Here is a 22,489-nt window from a genome sequence, read left to right as displayed (position 1 = left end):
TGAGCTTCAAATGTGTGCTACGGGCCTTGGGGGCTTTGTGCACATGCGTCATGTCATTTTCTTTGGTAAGCCTTTTGGCATTTTCTACTATTCTTCGTTCCTATGCATGTTGTATACTTAATTATGAATATAATTTCATACTCTCAGCTCTTTCCACAAAAGTTGCTCTTAGTTGTTGATAGGCGAAATTACGATCATTACTGGTGTTAAGTGTTTCTTGAGAAATCGTAAATGTGCAATAACACGTGCAATCTGCGTATTAAGACAGGCAAATCATAGCTTGCCATGAGGAATCGATAAAGGATTGATCAACGCTAATAGTCGAGCTCCAAACACGTCGCGGGTTCCCACAAAAAAGGACAAACAATAAGATAAGAGAAAGATACAACCTCGTATACCACACCACCGAGGGTGACCAACACCACTCGGCATTATCAATGATGACATCAGCAAATAACTCCTCTATCATGTACGAGATTTCAAATATTTGAAGTAATAAGAATTTTGTCATCTATGTTCATTTGAGTTTTTATAGCTTCTCGGAGAAGAGTTTATGAGTATAAAAGCATTCCTTGGGCCACGATCACTTGAGGCTGCTAATTTGAGTACACTCGCAGAAGGACAATGAAGATGTATGCACATTGCTTTAGTTCAATGTTTTAGATGCAACTACATGACAGAAGAGTCATTAGAAAAGGAAAGAAAAATGTTTTCATGACAGTCTGACAAGACTATCGGTTATTTCTGATCACCGATCCATACACCGTCACAGCGTGTTTTGCATAAAACGCTCATCAATTGGAAAATCTTGAGGTGAGAAATAATGACAGTATTGTCGGACCGTCAAGCTAACAATTTCCAAAAAGAAAATGTTTTCCTAATTTTGCTTTCCTCAGGCACATCCTATATGAAAAATTGGGGTACTATGGGCTTGGTCGTATTTTGCATTCTCATGGGCTTAGTCCAAATAATCCAATTAAGCTCAGAGCATTCTTGCATAAGTCTGTCCATCTATAGTACATTTTACATGGGCGTGTTATTACCAAATGACGATATTCCTAATATGCAGATGTAAATTAACGATCGGGGTCAATCCCGAATTTCTCTATGTAATGAATGGGGTCACCAAAATTTAGGTATCAATAATTGGTACAAATATTATTACAATCGCAAGAGCGTTATCGGATTTTGTGCTTGTATTATTCGAAGATCTCTAGCTAAACTGTATGCGGCGACTTACAAAATAGCTTCACGTAACCTAAATTTCGTAAGCCATTTTCTAATCATTCATATCAAAGTAGCATCCTGACTCCCAATATTGAACCCATCCATTTCTCCCATTCTACATTCAGTGCCTGGGATAGCAGGGACCGCATTTAATATGCTCCTACGTGTTAAAGACAACGAGAACTTCCTAATTTGGTCTACCCCAGATTTGGAGCTTATCCTAGACCAAGGGTTCTGTTGTTCATACATTGTCGTATATTGATGACTCCTAGAAGTGAAGTTGGTAAATGGTAAAATCAACGGATAAATTCACGTAAGAGAGCGGTGAAACCAGTGAAAAAAAAAAATGCATCTTAGGAACACAGCTATTGCTCTTGTATAAGAAAGCAAGAACTAACTAACGATGAGTAACACGAAAAGAAGACAAAGATATACATGGCTTCACTCCCCGAAATTGCAGCTGTAGTAATTCTGCTCCTTCTTGCGGGCAACGGCATAGAAGGCGGTCCAGATGCAACTGTGCAAAACAAAATATGTAATGGAAACCATGGAACCATCATATACATTGACGTTGTCGATGATCTCCTTCAAGATTTAGCGAACCAGACACCAAACTCCAATTACGATTACTATACTGAGAGCCACCAAGCCTTTTCTGATACTTGCTACGGTCATGGAAAGTGCAATGGGAAACTCTCTCAAGAGGATTTGCCATCAGTGCTTAGTTGTCGCGGGTAAATTATCTACAAGCGACATGCTCTTGGAGCATTGGCGCACAAATTCAAATCGTGGATTGTAGCATTCGTTATGAAAACTATAGCTTCTCCGACTAATGCACAAATTCAACTTGTGGATTGAGACATGCATTTAGTAGTATCAAAATTATGGCAAAATCTATCATACTAAATAAGTTCGAAAGGTATGTAAGATAATAATCAATGGGCCTTTCTCCCACTACTTCAGGCTCTGAGCTTTTGATGTGTGTTCTGGGCCTTCGGGCCTTTGTACACAAGGGTCATGTCATTTTGGTTTTGTAAGCCTTTTGGCCTTCTGCTTTTCTATTTTTCTACGTTCCTATGCATGTCATGTTCTTAATTATGGATATAATCTCATACTCTTGGCTCTTTCCCCAAAAGTTAATCTTTGTTGTTGATAGGCGAAATTGTGATTATTACTGTTATTCAGTGTTCTTGAGATATTGTAAATGTGTAACAATAAGTGCAATCTACATACCGAGATAGCCGGATTATAGCTTATCACGAGGAATTGCTTGATGTTAACAATCGAGCTATAAACACATTACCGGATCGTACAAAAAATAACAAACAATAAGATAAGAGAAAGACACAACCTCAGATACCATGCCACCGAGGGCAGCCAAGACCACTCGGCAGTATCAAAGATGACGTCGGCAAATAAGTCCTCTAGTATGTGCGGGATTTCAAATATTTGAAGTAACAAGAAGCTCATCATCCGTCTTCATTTGAGTTTTTATAGCTTCTCCAAGAAGAGTTGCTCTAGCTCTGAATAGTAGACGCAACGACATAACATAAGACTAACCAGAAAAGGAAGCCGAGGCATTGACTTCGATTAGATTGAGGAAACGGTGCGAGACCAAATGATGTAGCTTTAGAGGAGGTTCTTTGGGATTGTGCTGATTCAGGTGCGGTTTAGGAGTTCTGGAATCAGAGTGGTTTAATACGTTGAATAATAATAATAATAATAATAATAATAATAATAATAATAATAATATCCAGATCAAAGATTTAGCAGACAAAATTTTCAGCGGATACTCATTGTGCAAAAATCAAATTTAAGACATTTTAAGCACACCTGTCTTGAAACATTAACTCAGCTCACTAGGGCTTATCACGATAATCAACTTAGCTCACCTCTCCCATGCGTATCATTACTTTGATGTCATATACAAATCAAATCCTCCAGAAACATGGGAAAAATTGTCTGAAATCTGTCTGCATCAATACGCGGATCGCACACATAACTACGGCGAGGTTCGTAGTTTTTGACTATCTACGGTCACAATTGAACTTTAGAGAATGAGATGAAATTCATAATCACTTGAGTACGCAACAAAATGACATAGGCGATGTGCACAAAGGACACAAGGCTCATGATAGAGAATAGAGGCTCAAAGCCTGAAATAGTAAGAGAAAGGCTCATCAATTAGTCGCTTACTTAACTTTAGGAGTTTGGTGTTAGAGAACTTTATCATATGATAGATTTATCCATAATTTCGAAGATATTGAGATGCACATCTTGTTGCGACGGTTCATCGTAGAAGGCATAATTTACGTACCGATTCTACAATCAACGAATTTAAGTTGTGCACCAACATTGCAAGGGCATGTCTATCGTAGCAGTTGCTTGCCAGCATGTCAGCACGCATTGCAATCTTGATAAGAGATTATGCTTACGCACTTACCATGGCCGTAGCAAGTATGGGTAAAGATTTGTCGCATATCAGTGAAGTGACTGTAAAAACGGGTGCTTGAGGTCTTGTCGGCTGTATCTTGAAAGGTACCATTGATCAATTCGATGTACGAGGTCGTTGATTGGTGGTCTGCGCTACAGATTTTTGTACATCACAGTTGGGTCTGGGCCTCCTTCTATAACGTCGCACCCATCAAGGAGTGCAATTACTACTGTTGCGATATCTCCGCTCTTTCGTGTGGATTTCTTCGTCGATTTTAGTATTTACCAACTTCACTTCTAGGAATTATCAATGTTCGACAATGCATGGACAACTAAATTCTTTGGCAAAACTTCAAAATCTGGGGAAGGTCAAATTAAAAAGTTATCATTGTCTTGTTTTACAGGAGCATGTTAAACGCCAATCCTGCTATTGCTCTCTCTCTCTCTCTCTCTCTCTCTCTCTCTCTCTCTCGGATTCGGCGGCGCTCCATAAGTTTACTTGTCAAATATTTTCAATTTTTTGACATTTCTCAAATTAATTATTTTGGTATTTTCCCCCAATAATCCCTTTAAATTAGCGTACTTGGTTGTGCTATTGAGACTTGTAAGACTATAATAACCATTTCAAACAGTCGGGAACTTTTAACTTTTCTGATAAAAATGAACAGCTTAATTATTGGACCTTTAGTTAATTCAGCATATTTTCCAAGATTATGCGCATATCTCTTTCAATGGTGCGTATTTTTGATTGATTATAATTGATATTATCATTACTTATTACATTAGTCATTCTTCTAATATAGCCTATAAATAGGCTACATGTACTCTTTTCTAGATACATTATTTTTAATTAAGTATGAGAGCCTCCTTTCCCGAGACAACTGCCCAACGCTTCCTATGCACCCATAACAAAATAAACCCATCCCCGTCCCTCGACAATGTTCATCAGAGTGCTTCATTCTCTTCTAAGTAAGTGCCACGGTGGTCGTGTTCCGATGTTGGTGATACGCCGCCTTGTCGATCCTTTTTCACGGAGGTGACTTTTTTTTTTATGCTAGTTGCACCGGTCGCATTGCTCAGTAACTTTTTTTTCCAAGCCAGTAGTATAGATTGCTTGAGGATATGACGACAGCCATATAAGCCGCATTGCTCTGTTATTGTTTCGCAAGCTAGCCGCATCGGCTGCTTGCTCTTTGCCCTCCAATTCATGACATTTCACGCGTCATTCAAGAAGCCAATACCACTACCAGACTTGCCTCCGTCAGACAATAAACATATTGAATCACTTTGTCAACGAAAGCTTGGAGTCCCCACGTGCAACCACGCCACAGATCTATCATGCCCAGCGTTGTGCAGTGCAGGTTTCGACCATTTCCTCCATCTGATTTTATGGTGATTGAAGACTTAATTGGACATTGTTCGGATTATTTTTGCAAACTTATATTGATTTGCTTCAACTCACCTTACGTTTGAGGGGGATGTTAGCAATATTATGATACTTTATAAAACTGAACGGTCGCCTTCATTTCATTTCAAAGCCTCTTCGTCTCAGCTATTTTCTTCTCTCACGTTTTCAAAGATTCAAACTTTTTCTCTCAAACTTCCTTAAAATCGTTTTTTGGCTCCAAAATCTGCTTCCACTCAACGCAAAACCCACACTGGGGCTCGTCGCTCGTATTGCCTCGCTGGGATGGCTTCTACGGTTTCGAAAGGTCCTACCCATTTCAAGATCTCTGACGGGGTTTGATGAAGAAGAGAATGCTGGCAACAATCAGACACAAGCGACTCAACTAGATTTACCGGGCACTCTGCGGAAGGTTCGAAAAGCAGAAGAGGTGAATCTGTTCAGATTAATATCATTGAAGATGTCCTTGCTGAGACTGAGAAATCAACAAAGAAGAGAACGGGTAGCTCTGACTTGGCTGCTGGAGGTTCCTCCCAACCCTCCAAAAAGAAAACTGCTGCTGGAACCTAGAATCTTGCTTCAAAGGTTGGAAGAAGAATCTCGTGATGGAGCATTTTCTGAAGCTGTTAATTTTTCTGTTGAGGATGAATAATTCTCAAGTGATCATGGTGAAGAGAAAGAGGAAGAAACGCTAGCCGACATTGCTAGTTTGATTGAAGAAGCAAAGGCTGAAGCTTTTGAAAGAGAAGAAATGGATGAAGAGTGGGCACGTCTGTCAGATGAAAGGGAAGCTGCTTCTGAAAATGAGATTCTTGGAACTCCAAAGTTTTCAACTGCACAGGAGTCAACCGCTCGTGCAGTTGAGCCGCAAGAGAATATCGTTCCAGAAAGCTGTTCATACTCAGAGAGAGTTAAATAATGTGGAAAAGGATGAAACTCGAGTGAACATTGAGACTCCTGGTATTTTTGAGCCTGCAGCTGACATGGTGATTGATGACACTATTCATGAAGTGATCATTGGGGTGCCCTTCTCAGATTCAAGGGGAGTTTCAAAAGACAGATCTAAATCCTAGTCCGCAGCTTCATGGTCCTCCCGCTCATTTATCCAGCGCTCCAAACATCTTATCCATCATGGGGGTTGTCGACAACTATATTTGAAAAATATAAATAAAACAAAAAAAAAAATACAAATTATGTAAAAAAATAATAACATAAAAGACCAATTTGGTTGCTCTTTACAGATGATGCTCGCTTTTCTTCATGGAAACGACGATCAAGCTGGCTTGATGATCAACCAAAGACTGAAATGAAACCAAAAGGACTTCTAGAAGCATTCTGATTCTTCAATAACGCCTGCCGGCAGAGTTCCTCTATAGCTTGGCCAGGTACGCTATCCAGTTTTACCTAGTTTTCCTCTGTTTCTCGGGAAGCACTGTCGCTAAGTTCAAGTGGTGAATTCGTGATCAGATCATAACAAAATGAGACAGATTTATCGTAGGTATTGTTGAGTTAGAGCTTTATACATCATGTTTAGGCCGTAAACTGCAGTGAATTCGAATCTAGAGCTAGCATTTCTGACTGTACGCCAACTGTTCCATGAAATGCCGAAACTAGTTTAGGGAAATCGGAGTTTGGAGATGGAATTGACTCGTGATTGCTTCATCAATTGCATAACTATGCCTAAATCCATGGTTTTCCTTGGTTTTATGACATGTTATTCAGTTTCCAGCACCCGCCATGGACGAGTAGTCGGCCCATAGCGCCATTCCTTTTCCGACGATGCTTTTGACTGAGAACTTCACCGTGTTAGCTCTTTATACACTTCTCTTTGTTACGTGTCGGTGGTGCTTGTTATTTCGCTTGGATTGGATGTTTGACATGCAGTGTTTTGGTGATAAGAAATGGCTTCCGATAGTGGTCTCTTGGGGCCTGTTTGGTGATGTTTCTATTTCAAAAAAGTGATTCCAATTATAATTAATTTTTTTTATTCTATTTCCTATATGAGTTTTAGAGAATTAGAACACGTTTGGTAACAGCATAAAATTTCTGTTCTCGAAACAGAAACGCTTTTGGTAATTGTACAAAATTTTTGCTCTGGGAAATAATTTCTCTTCCCAATTTGTCATTTAAATCAAATAATCACTTAATCACATTTGATGACTTTCTCTAGATCCCACAATTGCAATCCTCTTGCACCATGCTATCTTTTTGGCCAAAATAGGGATGCTTCAGGTTTGTTCCTCGGAAGGATAACACACTTACATTGTTGTTTTTCAATGCTTCTCTTGAGGCTATGCATATGTTAAGGATGAAAACGGTGACTCTAATTATCTTTTATTGTTTAGAATGAATAAAATTCATCTTTGTCACATAGGTGCCTTAATTTTACTCTTGGATACCATGCGAAAGGTCACTAATGTAACATGGTACTTCGGCAACAAATCGGGCGGGGTTTAGAAAAAATTGAAAGGAAAAATCACCAAAAACAGGATTGGCCAGTTGAATGGACCCATTTCCTATTTTTTAAAATTTTCGAGATTTTTTGGAATGATTTTCCTATCAGGGGAAAATTCATCATTTGGGAGAAATCGAAAGTCAAAATCATCAAAAATAGGATTGGCCAATTGAAATGACCAATTTCCTAATTTTTGAGATTTTTTTGGAATTTTTTTCTTATTTTTTCAAAATATTTTAGAATTTGTATGAATTTTCCATTTTTTGATTTTTAATCATTTTCTGATTTTTTTTTATTTTTTTTTAATTTCAGAAATTTTTATTATTCGGACCGGGTCAGGTTGACCCAAAGTTGATGCAATGGGAGGAAAGGTTGTTTTGGCGAGCAATGAAGGCTCGAAATTTCCAAATAAGAAATTCTCTATATACAGTATTCGAGCAAAAAGAAGAAAAATAACAAAAAAATAAAAAATAATTCCGAAAGGTTAACAAAATTAGGAGAAAGCTTAGAAACTAGACTTTGACCATCTTTTCTTGGATTTTTGGTGTTAATACTAGTTTAGAGCTACTTTTAGATTTTCCTAGATTAGAACACACATAGTTTAGGAATTTAATGAACACTTAGATTTAGCATAAAAAATGTGAGAATCTTTGAACAAAAATTGAACTCAAAATTGAATAATCTATTAGGACTTTCCATAGGAGGGTGCATGTTTTAAGAGACGGATGCCAAGTCGCTTTTTGCACATTTCCATCTCGATTTTTGTTGATTGTGCACTTTTAATACATTGATTGTTATTTTCATTTTTAGCTTGGTTAAGATAAACGATAGATCATACTAAACCCAAGAAAATTTGCATGAAAATTTAGCCAACACGAACTTTAGGGCTCACAATTGGTAAAAAAGACTGCCTGGACACTTTAGTGAATAAACAATCAAGTTTAGGTATTGAAAGGGCACTAGCTAGATAACTAGTGTAATCAAATCACTGAATCTAGCAAACTTTGGTTGCATAAAAAATAAGGTACATGTTCGGAGCATGCAGCGGAAGTCCGATACGGTCACACGGGGAGATTCCTAGGAGGGAGCTAAAGTTCGAGCCCGTTAACATATCCAGTTAAACTCATATTCACTCTTAAGCCAAAAAGTTATGGGCTAATTTGAATATATTAACTGCTCCATACCTCATCTATTCTCCAATATGAGACTTTTTTAACACAACTCACACTTGCATTCTAACAATCTCCCCCTCACATGTGAGCTCTAATGTTAGGTTTGCTCCTCCTTAATCTAAGAATCCTTCTGCATAAACTTATCTCAACTTCAATCTCCAAGTCAATGCAATGCACCAAGAACTATGCACTACAACCAGCTAACATCAATTGTTAACTTAGGATTGCACATCACCCATGATCTCTATCTTGCTTCACTATACCAACTTTCCATGTTCTCTTTCTCACTAGACTCACATTACCCAACCAACTGTCCATGGTCTCTTCTTGCCGGACCAACCATGATAGCAATCTCCACCCTGAAGCAAGCAAGAATCATGAGATTTCTTTTCTTGAGATATTCACCAAACACAGGAAGCAGTTAGGAGTGAGTCACCATTCAACTATCGGCTCTGATATCATTTGTTGGGAGTGTGTAGCGGAAGCTGGATATCTTCACCCAGGGGGATTGCCAAGATGGAGCCCATGTCCGAGCTAGTTAACACATCCAATTGGATTCACATTCACTCAAAAACTTAAGCCAATGAGTTGTGGGCCAACTTGGATATATTAACTGCTCTACACCATATCAATTCTCTAATGTGGGATTTCCTAATAATCTCTCCCTCATGTGTGAGCTCTCATGTTAGGTTTGTTCCCTTTTAATCCAAGCATACTTACTCATCAATTTATCTCAACTCGAATCTACAAATCATTGTAATGCACTCGCAACTATGCATCGCAACCAACTAACATCAACTATTAACTTGGGATTACGCATCACCCATAGTTTCTATCTTGTGTCACTATACCAACTTTCCATGATCTCTTTCTCACCGGACTCACGTTGCTCGACAACTGTTCATGGTCTCTTCTCACCGGACCAACCGTGACAACAATTTTCACTCGAAGCAAGCGTCGATCATGAGATTTCTTTTCTTGAAATATTCACCAAACACAAGAATAGATTTAGAGTGGGCTACCAATCAACCATCAATTTTGATACCATTAATTGATAGCATGCAGTAGAAGTCCGATACCTTCACCTAGGAAGATCGCCAAGAGAGAGCCCAAGTCGGAGCCCATCAATATATCTAATTGGACTCACATTCACTCAAAAATTTTAGCTAATGAGTTATGGGCCAACTTGGATATATTAACTGCTTTATACCACATTAATTTTTCAATATGAGATTTCTCTAACACAACTCACACAAGTATTCTAGCAGTACACTCCCACTCCTTATTTGGTTTTAGCTGTTAGGAATCACACACTGATTCTAGAAAAATAATCCTAGCAATCAATCCACACCGGCATAATATAATAATAAAAAGAATAGAATCAGAAGAACATACCGGAGAATTTATTATCGAAGTTCACCCAAACTTGGGTTACGTCTCTGCGTAGAGGCACTCTGCGAATCCAATAGTCTTCAAGAAAACTAAGAATGCAATTGATGATCTTCTCACAAAATCGGAGCAAAAAAATATCGAGAACACTTAAGAATGCCATCACAACGGCTTTTTTTCTTTTTCTCTCTATTCGTTACTTTGCACTTCTCTCTCTCTCTCTCTCTCTCTCTCTCTCTCTCTCTCTCTTATGATGGCTACTACCTTTACATCGCTAATATAAGAAGCATAGCTTTTAACCTAGAAGCAAAAAAGGACAAAAGACAAAAAGGCCCTTAATGAAATATTTTGGCTTCACACGCTAACAGTTTTCCATTTGAAGACAAATATATCTAATGCACCAAATAACTTTGCATCTATCCTCTTCGAAAAACTAGTAACTAAAACTTGCACATCTGCAATACTTCTCATCAATCAACATGAAATAATGCCATTAGCAATAGTATAGAAAGAATGCTTCTCTCTGTCTACTATCTTGGTAAACATGTCGGCCTGATTCTTTAAACCATCAATCTTCTGCAGCTTTAACTCGTTGTCTTTCAATGCTAACTTGATGAAGTGATAATGCTTCTTTATATGTCTAGTTCTTGAGTGATAAGCTGCGTTCTTTGCTAAGTGCATTGCACTTTGACTATTTCTCCATAGTGTGTTCACCGGCTACTTTCTATGTAGCTCATCCAGGTAATCTTGTAACCACATGATTTCCTTAGAGGCTTCCATGATCACTATATTCTGCTTCTATTGTCGATAGAGCCACTATTTTCTATAGTTGAGATACCCAACTCTTGCTGTATCAGCAATCGTAAAGACATATCAAGTGGTACTCTTACCGTTATTTCGATCACTTGAGTGATTTCCATCTAAACTTGCAATTTTAGAGATGTGCCTCCATAATAAAGAGAGTAATTTGATGTACTTGCTAGATATCTCAATATCTATTTTACTGCTTGCCAATGCTCTTTGCTTGGGTTCCGTAAATATTGACTCACAACTCCCACTACTTGCGTAATATCTAGTCCGTGCTCACCATTGCATACATTAAACATCCCATTGTTGATGTGTATGGAACTCTTGCCATCTCATCCTTCAAAGCTTGAGTACTCAAACACATATCCTTGAAAAGTTTGAAGTGACTTGCTAGAGGAGTCGCAACCGGTTTTGCCTTATCCATGTTGAATCTCTTCAACACCTTATTTACATAGTCTTCCCGTGACAACCATAATTTCTTATTTTTCCTGTCCCCGATGATTTTCATGTCTAAAATCTTCTTGGTCTCTCCCAAGTCTTTTATAGAAAACTGCAATGCTAACATCTTCTACAATTCTCTTCCTATTAAAACTAGCTATTAGCATGTCATCAACATATAAAGAGAGATGTACAACGTCACCATCGCTATACTTTCGAAAATAAACAATGATCAGCCTCACGATGTGCAGATCCTTTTTCTTCCATAAAGCCATCAAACTTTAAGTACCACTGTCGTGGAGCTTGCTTCAAGCCATACAAGCTTTTCTTCAAGTGACACACCATATATTCTTCACTTGTGACCTCAAAACCTCTAGGTTGCATCATGTATAACTTTTCATCTAAATTACCATGCAAAAATGTAGTTTTTACATCTAACTGCTCGAGATGAAGATTCTCTACTGCAACTATACTCAGCAAAACTTTTATTGGTGTCATCTTCACTACCAGTGAAAATATCTCGGAGTATTCGATCCCTTATTTTTGAAAAGAGCCATTTACTACATGTATCGCCTTGTGTCCGATACTACCATCACCTTCATTTTTTTTTAATCTTGTACAACCACTTGTTTAACAAAGCTTTTTTACTAGTAGGCAACTTGGTCAACTCCTAATTTTGTTCTAAAGTAACGAGCTTATCTCATCTTTCATACACGCTCCCACTGCATGTGAAATGTGTCATTTTTTGCTGCATCATAAGTGTCTGGCTCTCCTAAATCTATATATAAGGCATGGCTCAGAACAATATTAGTTGATGGATAAAAAATTACCTTTGGCTTTCGTACACTTATAGATCTCTTCAAAACAGATCCTTCAGCGTCCTTAGTCTATTTTGGATCACTACATTCCTCTTGAACTGCATGTTCACTAATAATATGTTTTCTTGAACCTCCCCTTTAGGTGCACTCTGATCCGTTGGAATCATCTTCATAGGAATTGTGTCCAACTCAACATATTCTGGTTTTATTCCTATATCATGCTCTATCTAACGATCTTTGTACATCTTTTCTTCATTGAATATCACATTCCGACTGTGAATGACTTTGTTATTCTCATAATCCCTAAGCCTATATCCATATTCATCACCGCCATATCCAATAAAGATGCACTTTTGGACTTAGCATCAAGCTTCTTCCTATCCTCTTTGTCAATCTAAGCATATGCAATACAACCAAAAACTTTTAGATATGAATGACCTTTTTACCTAACCACTACTCTTATGGTATTCCTCCACCCAACGCACTAGATGGACTCCAGTTAATCAAATATACACCTGCATCAACCGTAGCTGCCCATAAGTGTAGTGGGAGACTCGCATGTAGTCTCATGCATCTTGCACTCTCTAAAATGGTCCTGTTCATCTTCTTAGTTACATCGCTCTCTCGAGGAGTTCTAGGAATAGTTTTCAACCTCATGTATGCCTTTCCGACTCAAACATTCTTTAAATTCATTGCTTGTGTATTCACCACTATTATTAGATTTCAAAGCTTTAATTTGATAATCTGTCTCTTTTTCTACCATGGTCATCCTTGAAAATCCCGAATACTTATGATTTTTCTCTGAAAGCATAAACCCAAGTCTTTCTTGTCGCATAATCAATAAAAGTAACGAAATACCTCTTACCACCATAAGAGTTAAAGATTAGACAAATTACCCGTAGCCACCGTAGTTGCAACCATATCAACGATATTGTCTCCCTAGAGAAGGTAAAGTTTACCTATAAGCTTTTCCTTTGCTACTACTCTTGCCCCCGAGGTCATCATCCACTCTTTGCATCCAAAAGTTGTTGCCATGCCTTCTTGGTCAAATTTACTAGTTGAATGCAGATTTTTCTTCAACTTGGGAATATGTTTGGTTTCATGCAAAATTAGACATTCTCCACTTGAGATGTTCACAATCACAGTTCCTTTTCCTACAATTGGACACATGTGGCCGTTTTATACAACCACTTGCCCAAAATCTCCATTGGTATAATTATCAAATATATCTCTTTGGGAGGTGCAATGAAAAGAAACATCAGAGTCAAGAAACTACTTATCTGTTGTCAAGTCAAACCCTTTACATAAACACAAGTTCTCTAGCAAAGGTTCATTACTTACCACAATTAGCTCCTTGATTATCATCTTGTTACTTCTTTTTATAGGCTTCACATTGAAATCTATGGTGTCCTATCTAGTGACAAAACCAACACTCATCTTTTGCAACCTCTCTCTTTCCCCTTCATTGTGACCTACCACGCCCTTTGAATTTTCCTCTGCTTTTACTTTTTCAATAGTTCTCTACTGCTAGTGTCGTCGAAGACATAGATGCTAAAGATTTATCTCTACTTGAGACTTTTCTTCGCATCTTTTCATCCATGATACTGCTTACAGCATTATCCAAAGTTAAATCATCCTTCATGGTGCTAGAAATTCTCTACACCGCGGTGTTATAGCTTTCCAAAAGGGAACGTAAAAACAGTAAAGCTTGAAGCTTCATATACAGATTTATGCCTACGGATTCTAACTGACTCGTGACTTGCGTAAAATTTTTAATATACTCTGCAACAGAACCTCTGTCAGATAATTTCATATTAACCGACTTCTTTAGTAAAAATATTTGATTTGATGTGGATGGCTTCTCAGGAATATTCGTTAGAATATCCAAGGCTTCTTTGCAGTCTTTGCTTTCACAATGTGGTACCCTGTCTTTTTCGTCCACCCTAGATGAATCTCACCTAATGCCTTTCGATCAAGAATTGTCACGACCCGAACCCCGCGAGCTCGTCGACATCCCACCCGGCCACGCTTATGTACAGTTCTCCAGGATCCAAAGGCCAACAAATTCATACGGAAGCAAAAACAAATTCCCGTACAGAAACAATTAACATCACAATGACTTGGGACGGTAAAAACAAACTTATATACATATCCACACGTTCTGTACCATTTTTCAAACCTACGGCTTCGGAGGCCACTGTACAATCCTATGACCACTAGAACAAAAAAAGATTACATGATCGAAGCCTACTATACATCTAAAATAAAACAGCCAGCAAAAGTTAAGAGGCCAACTACCCTAGGCCTCGTCCTCGCTATCCGATACTATATCATCTCTCGTCTCCAACTCATCCTCGTCAAGCTCAGGTGGCTGTTCCGCATCCAATGGCTCTACAACCTCCCCATCTTCTCCCGGTACCATGACCTCGGGGAATACCGAACCTTTGAGGCGGGTCATTCATACTTGAGGCAAAAGGTCTGAAAAACAACGAACCCACGACGGGGTGAGATAAAATCTCAGTAGGAAAATCTCTAACCCTAGATCGGGTCGCTAGTGCCTCCAGACACAAACTAGGTGAGCAACAATTTCTAACAACTCTTTCTTGCGCTACCCAAAAATTCCCCAATTAAATTCCAGAAATTTCCACTCTTTCTCCAAAAATTCTCACACCTTCTCAAATATTCTACGTTACTCCCCTCTCGGCGTTTCACGCCTCGGTCCGACAATAAAATATTCTACGTGCTCCAAGGCACGTTTTTAACACATCAGACCATAATATAAATATCCACCTTACTCCAAAAATTTCCACGTTACCCCGAAAATATTCCACGGCACTCCGAAAATATTCCACGTTACTCCGAAAGTATTTCACGTTGCTCCAGAATATTCCACGTTACTTCGGAAATATTCCACGTTACACCAGAATATTCCACGTTACTCCAGAAATATTCCACGTTACTCCACCGCCATCAAATAAGTTCATAACATTGAGCCTCGGACCTTTATGGAACACGGCTCTATATATATACCAGGGTCTCAGACACATAGGAATACGACCCACGGATCTTGGTCTCGGACACATAGGAACACGACCGGATCAAGTCTCGGACAATTAGTCGAACACGACTCACTTTGGTCTCGGACGACTTAATTGAACACGACTTTCTTACTTTCTCGGTCTCAGACAATCAGACGAATACGGCTCACTTTGGCCTCGGACGACTTGATTGAATACGACCCTCACATTTCCTCGGTCTCGGACAATCAGACGAATACGGCTCACTTTGGCCTCGGACGACTTGATTGAATACGACCTTATCATTTTCTTAGAATAGTTCGGGACCACGTGATTCACTCACGTTAGAGAATTAATAATTCGGGATCACTCGATTAATCCACACTAAACCAAATATTAATTCATACTACCCGATCAATTAATACTACCATAGTATCCAATCCACGTCATGCGACCATATTACGCTAACGTAGCAATTTATAAATCACGTGCCATTATAATTATACTAACGTGGAAATATATCACGGCCGAACAATAATAATTTTCTAACATATAATTAATTCACGACCAATGTACTATACTATAATAATGTCACATTTAATTAGCACCGTGGCATAACGACTTTATGTCACGTAAAAGTAACTCTAGTTAATATATTAACTAACCATGGTTCAAAAATTAACTAGAGTTAAATACTAACCTAACCATGATTAAACTATAGCATAAAGTAACTCTAGTTAGGGCATAAAGTAACTCTAGTTAGGGCATAAAGTAACCATAGTTAAACTTTGACCACTATTACCTTCTTGACTTACTATTCATGCAAGAACAAGCCTATCTCACCTCCATTTCTGCAATTTTCGTCCAGCCCCTCCACAAGCTCAAATCCAACACTTTTCTTCATCAAAAATTCACAATTTCATGGTCTTTTAGCAACCTAACCACCTAATTTAGGTTTAGAAACAATCCTACCTCAAAAACTCGCAAAAACGTCCATTGAACGGTTGAGGAAAAGCCCGAACCAATCGGCGATTCCGGTGACCCTTGCACGGCCGGCGACTCGGCGACGATCTAGCGACTCCAAGCGCTCCAAAGCGACACCAAAGAAGGCTTGAAGAATTTTCGGCAATGGAGGGTGAGAGAGAGGGCGTTCGGCCAAGTAAGGGAGAGGGAGAGGGAGAGTGAGGTAGAGAGAAAGTGAGCTAGAGAGAGAGAGAGAGTTCTTGGATAATGAAGAAGAAGAGGCCAATATAATAATTAATATAGGTTAATAATAATTAATTATGCCCACAAAATCAAGAGAAAAAAAAAAATTATCTCCCCTCATTGACTAGTCAATCTCGGCCAAAAGGGGAAATGGCCAAAATACCCTTCGTTCCAAGTGAAAAATAGGGTATTTTTTGAGGGCAAATGGGTCCTTTCCCATACCCAGTCCAAATCTACATTTCCTGAACCTCTTTGGGGCGAACCGCGAAGAAATTTCACACAGGATGAGGAAACGTCCAAAATTTTTATTTATTGAAACCCCCGAAGGTCCGACGTCAAATTCTGAAGCTCGATTCGTGACCAATCTCGATCAATAGAATTTTCAGCGTATCTCAAACTAACGGGCGGCTTTTAGGAGTTACGCGTATCGACCCGTGATTAAAATCACGTTTAAGAATTAATCGAGCCATGGCGACCTTGGTTGTCATTCAATTGCGAGGGTCAATCACTAGTCCCGATGGACACGATCGTTAGAAAATAATTTAGGGACGTTCGGAACCCATACGAGGTCAAACGGAATCACCCGTGATCCAAGCATAGGGTATTATCCAAATCGTTCCTTAATCATTCTAGGATCGGCCTATATTGGTCCAGAATATTCCCTCGACAATTTTCATGGCCAAAGAGTCAATCCAGGATCAAGTTCTTAGGTCCACGTACTTGATTTTCCTAGCTAGCCATTCCCATTTGGTTAGTCTGCTCGAGAGGGATCAACTCCGAGTGAGATTAGACTGAAATACATCAATGAGATATTTCATTCATTTATAGCTTCAAAAGTGGGTCGGAATTCAGGATGTCACAAGAATTTTCCATCTTGAATCTGCTGTCGGATCCACTTCCGCGAGTTCAGGTTTCGAATCCTCAAGTGGGGCATAGATATCTTTCCGATTAAGATAATCTTCGATTTGGAGTTTCCATCATCCGAAATCCTGCCCATCGAACTTATCGATTCTGATTTTATCTTCTGCCATACTATTTTCTTTCAATCTAACGTCACCAAAAAACCCTCGATGTTTTCAATTAGCCAACCTAGGCTCTGATATTAATTGTTAGGAATCGCAAATTGAAGAATACACTGGCAAAATATAATAATAAGAAGAGCAGAATTAGAAGAATACACTAGAGAATTTGTTATAAAAGTTTACCCAAAATTAGGCTATGTCTCCGTGCGGAGATACTCTGTGAATCCACTAGTCTTCGAGAAGAGTAGAAATACAATTGATGACCTTCTCACAAGATTGGAGCAAAAATAAATTGAGAACACTCAATAATGCCATCACAGCCTCTCTTTTTTCTTTTTCTTTCTATTTGGTACTTTGGGCTTCTCTCTCTCTCTCTGTTTTTTTTTTTTTTTTGCTCTTATGATGGCAACTATCTTTACATCACTAATATAAAAGGTATAGCTTTTAACCTAGGAGCAAAAAAGGACAAAAAGACAAAAAAGCCCTTAATGAAATATTTTAGCTTCACATGCCAACTTTAGCCAGCCCCAATAGGCTAGTGGCGTCTCTTCACATAAAATTCTCATTGAGTTAATTGAAGCTAAAGTTGATTATCTCAGCGTCACGCGAGATTTGGGTTTGGGAGATCCCAAGCTCGGAATTGATGGACAGTTTTGGATTACCTATTTGATGGTCAAGCCATCTTTTAGAGTTTACGATTCGGATCGTCTTTTGAGTAAGTACCTCTAAACTTATTCCCGGATGGTGTATCTCCCTTGAGGGTAGGCTGCGACAAAGCTGCTCAAGGAAAATAATGCTGCTCTGAAGGGGAATCAAACAAATCAGGCTGTCATGAAGATGATATGCAGAAGATGAAGTCCAAGCTGGAAAGCCAGATGCAGACTGTTAACCATGAAGTTGAAAAGAACATGGCTGTTTATGAGAATGTTTTGGGTCAGCAGCTGATGAGCGTTGAGGAGACTCTTCTCAAGTTGGAATGCATTTAGCTAGTTCCCATACCTTTCGATCCATCTCAGTCTGGCGATCCTGCCGAGCCCACAAATCTTGTTCCTAATCCCAACTAACCATTTCCATCTAAACAAACTTTAGTCTATGTTTTTAAGTTTATTTTGTTGTTTCTGTTTACTTTGAGAATCTACAGTTTGAATGATTTATTTTTGGGTTGTAAAATTTAAACTAAGTTGTGGTTTGATAATATTGCTTGCTATTAGTCCGTTATTCTTTTATGAAGCCGACAAAAAGGGGGCGGAAGTATTTCCATGCAGATAGATGCAGACTCCGGACTAAGAATGTTATGCAATTTCCTCGCATATAATATCTTATTTATCGATAATATTCTCCATTGCTCTTGCAGGACACATTGGTTATACAAATAGTTTAACTCACTCTATATTATATTTCTATAAGGTACTATGTTTTCTCTCTTCAAAATATTGAAATTACATTATTTTGTTAATTTTATGCAAATGTTTTGTCGTTATCAAAAAGTGGGAGATTGTCGAGAAAACCTTCGAATATATTTTGAAGATGACAAAACGAGTCTTAGTTTATTTTGAACCTAAAGTATTTGTTTTTCAAGTGTTACTCTTATTATGAAGGATGTTGAATTCTAATTTCATGGATATCATGAGAGTACGAGTGTGGACAACATGCAAAAGGAGTTGATATTCTCAGACTCTATGCAATAGCTAAATTCTTTCATATTAAAAAATCTACTTATAAATATCTATTCAGACTCAATCTCCACAGCTTATATCGTCATAGCTAATAAGCTGGCTTAGATTTGTTATATAGAAATCATTGATTGATCATTAGTCTTGAAGATTCTTTTACAACAGAATTATTAACACAAGATATCTCGATTTGATTGGCAATCATTCTCAAGCCATGCTATCTTTCCTAATACGAAGAACTCTACTTGTAGGTTACCAAATCTATATGGAGATTCCGATCTTATTCCTCAATGGCTATCAATCTTCTTTAAGCAAATTTGTCCAACGGGTTGATTGGAGAGTGATCCTCTAAATGCCATTTAGTGGTTAGTTTGGAAGTGAAAGAGTATAAAAGAAGACTAGAGTGCTGAAGACATAAAAGAGATCAAGGATCGAAAATTTCAAAGTTAAAAGAGAGCTTCTATCTTACACACTTGTTTATCAAGCTTCAATTGTAACCCTTGATAGATATTGCAAGAGAGATTGTGTGAGATAGCGAGACTTACTAAAGTTGAGTGTTATCACTCAATTTCATAACTTCTCATTTAAGTGAAATCCAGACTATACGCTGTTAGCGTGGGAGAGTGGACATAGGCTTACAATAAGCCGAATCGCTATGAACTCTACTTGCAATTTTCTCTTTTTCTTAATTCTTGCTCTTTCTTTTTGATAGAAGATTGGACACTGGTGGATATCATCATACCCCCAATTATATTCAAACTCTGATCTCACTCAATTTTGACAATACTTAGCTTGATTGTTTTATTTTCACATTATTTTATCAAGATTAATTAAGATCACATATTCACCTCTCTCTAGGTAATATTCTAGCTTACAACACTATCAATATGTCCTCCAACATGTGTTGGGAAAAATTATTGCCCTTTAACTGAACCTGCAAGTTAATGGTGCCACATTTGTAATTCATCGGTAATAAGCATGGTCGGAGAAAATTTCTTTTAATATCCCACTCTCTCACCTCTTTCAACAATTGAAAAAGAGAAAGAAAGTATCGAGTGAACTTAGTCTAATAAGAGAGACATCACTTGAGAAGAAATACTAGAACATGTGTTAGGACTAGGCGTACAACTACAATAAAAGTAAAGAGTAAAGGCAAGAAAGAAAAATCGAGATACAAGTTTATCCTTATTCATCGTTAAACTAGGTCTACATTCAACAGAAGATTCCATTATAGTTAGTACCTTTCACCTCTCTATTACAACTTTCAATTATAAGAGAAATTTATAATATATATATATATATATATATATATATTAAGTAAATATTCATTGAATCCCGGTGCTTTCCTATCGATGGAAAGTATGAACCACATCCCAACAACATGCAAAAGGTTCTACTAGATTTCATATAGTTTTTATAAAGCCTCTGCTTGTCATCTCGCCCTTTGTTTACATAATAACCTTTTTCTAACGAGGACGACTTCAACTATGACGTGAGCATGAGATTGCACATCCTGTGCGAGACTCGAGGACAAGTGCCAGAGACTATTCCCTAACCATATAAGCATTCTCTGTGGTTATTATTGCTGGTCTTCCCATCCTTATTTCTTGATGGACACACCACACCCTCATGTTGGATACGAAGAACTCACGCTCAACCACCTCTCATCCTCACAATAATCTGTGTCGAATAAGAGCAGGGTAAGTGACCGATGTCCGACCACCCGGAGGACGACTAACATAAGATGAATTGATCTTGCAAGGAATGGCGCTCATCAAGTATTGCCACGGACAAACCCAACTGAACCAAAACGAGTGAAAATAGAACTTCACGCACTCATAGTGCGGCCTCTGATAGGGAAGCCCAGCGATGCAGTTCATCCTTACGTCCAGCACTCCACTCTTCACGAGCTTCCAACACAACGGCCCGATGTGGTTGAAATAGTTGTTCGATAGAGATAGGTTCAACAAGTTCGGCATCGAGCACACAACCTCAGGGATCTCATCGTACAGGTAGTTCCTGGCGAAGTTGAGCTGCTCGATCTTGTCCAAGCAACCGAGCGAGCATGGGAGCTGTCCTGTCAGGTAGTTGCCCTCCGCGTCGAAGACGGTGGCCTTTCTCAAGAACCCAATCTCGTAAGGAATGCAACCTGTCAGCTGGTTGTTCAGGAAAAGCACTTCGATCAACGTTGAGGAGGCGTTGCCAATGCTCCTCGGGATCGGGCCTGTGAACTTGTTGTTGGCCAGGGTGAGGTAGAGCACTGGGGTCGAGCCGAAATCGATTGGGATCGTTTGCATGAAGTTGTTGTTGTTGATGTAGAGCACGTCGAGGGTTTGCTTGAAGACCTGCGGCGGGACGGACCCGCTGAAGGCATTGTAACGAATGTCCAAGAATGACAAATTGGTGATGCCGAACACCGCGGCCGGGAATGCCCCAGAGAAGTTGTTGTTGCTCAGGTCGAGCTCGTAGAAGTACGGGAGCTGTGCAATCTTCTGAGGGACGATGCCGGAGAAGTTGTTGGAGTTGGCGTGGAAGATTGCGAGGTCCGGGAGCTGGTCGACAAAGCCCTCCAGGGTCAGTGCGCCGAGGTGGTAACCGTTGAAGTCGACGGAAGCAAGCGCGGTGGCTGTGAGATTGTCCTGCGGGTTGTCGCAATAAAAGCCTCGGTAGTGGCAGATGTCAGGGCCGACCCAAGAATTGGTGATGTTGAGCGGATCGGCGGTGATGGTGTTCTTGAATCTCTGGATTACCGGATATACGGCGGCGAGTCTTGGGTCCAAGAAGACCAAATCTTGGGATGGTGGTGGAGATGGAGGCATCACTTGGCAAATAATGAGATGATGACAAGTTTGGAGGACGAAGATGGAGACGAAAATCATGTAAGAATTTGAGGATTTGAGAAGAGAAATAGAGTGGCCATCCATTGCGAGGATGTTTTGAGGGGGAGTCAACAGAATGTGTGGCAATTCAAGGGCAACATGCAAGGTTTAATATATATAGTATGGATATGGATTCTGTAAGTCAAATTAATTAAGCCTCTCTCCTGTCATGCGTAAAATAATTAAATTTTCTTTTCAAGTTTACCCACTTGAGAAGAAAGTAAAGGGTATTGGAACCGGTGCACATATATTAACTGGTCATGACTCGGGAGATTCACCGAACACTGATACACGGAGTAGAAATTAGATACATCACGAGAGGAAATCGCCAAGAAAGAGCCTATTTTGAGCCTACCAACATATACAACTAGACTCATATTCGCTCAATAGCTTAAGCCATTCAATCACAAGCTGACTAAAATATGTTTAACTCTTTTATTTCACACTAATTCTCCGATATGAGACTTTTCTAGCATTACTCACATACGTATCTCAACATTATGGCCATAATATTCTTCTGATAATTCATCGATTCTCAAGTCTTCATA

The 22,489-nt window shown here is 38.9% G+C and overlaps 1 protein-coding gene across 1 annotated transcript; it reads right to left on the bottom strand.

Moving 5' to 3' along the window:
• Positions 1-20,588: 20,588 nt before the first annotated feature.
• On the bottom strand, positions 20,589-22,013 carry LOC115732121 (uncharacterized protein At4g06744-like). The gene has a single exon (XM_030662784.2). The coding sequence runs from the start codon at positions 21,984-21,986 to the stop codon at positions 20,733-20,735; it is 1,254 nt and encodes a 417-aa protein (XP_030518644.1). The 5' UTR covers positions 21,987-22,013; the 3' UTR covers positions 20,589-20,732.
• Between the last annotated feature and the right edge of the window lie 476 nt (positions 22,014-22,489).

Source organism: Rhodamnia argentea, chromosome 5, assembly GCF_020921035.1.
Source record: "Rhodamnia argentea isolate NSW1041297 chromosome 5, ASM2092103v1, whole genome shotgun sequence".
Classification (NCBI taxonomy): Eukaryota; Viridiplantae; Streptophyta; class Magnoliopsida; order Myrtales; family Myrtaceae; genus Rhodamnia; species Rhodamnia argentea.
Note: the sequence above shows the minus strand (reverse complement) of the source record. Positions and strands in the feature narration are given on the sequence as shown.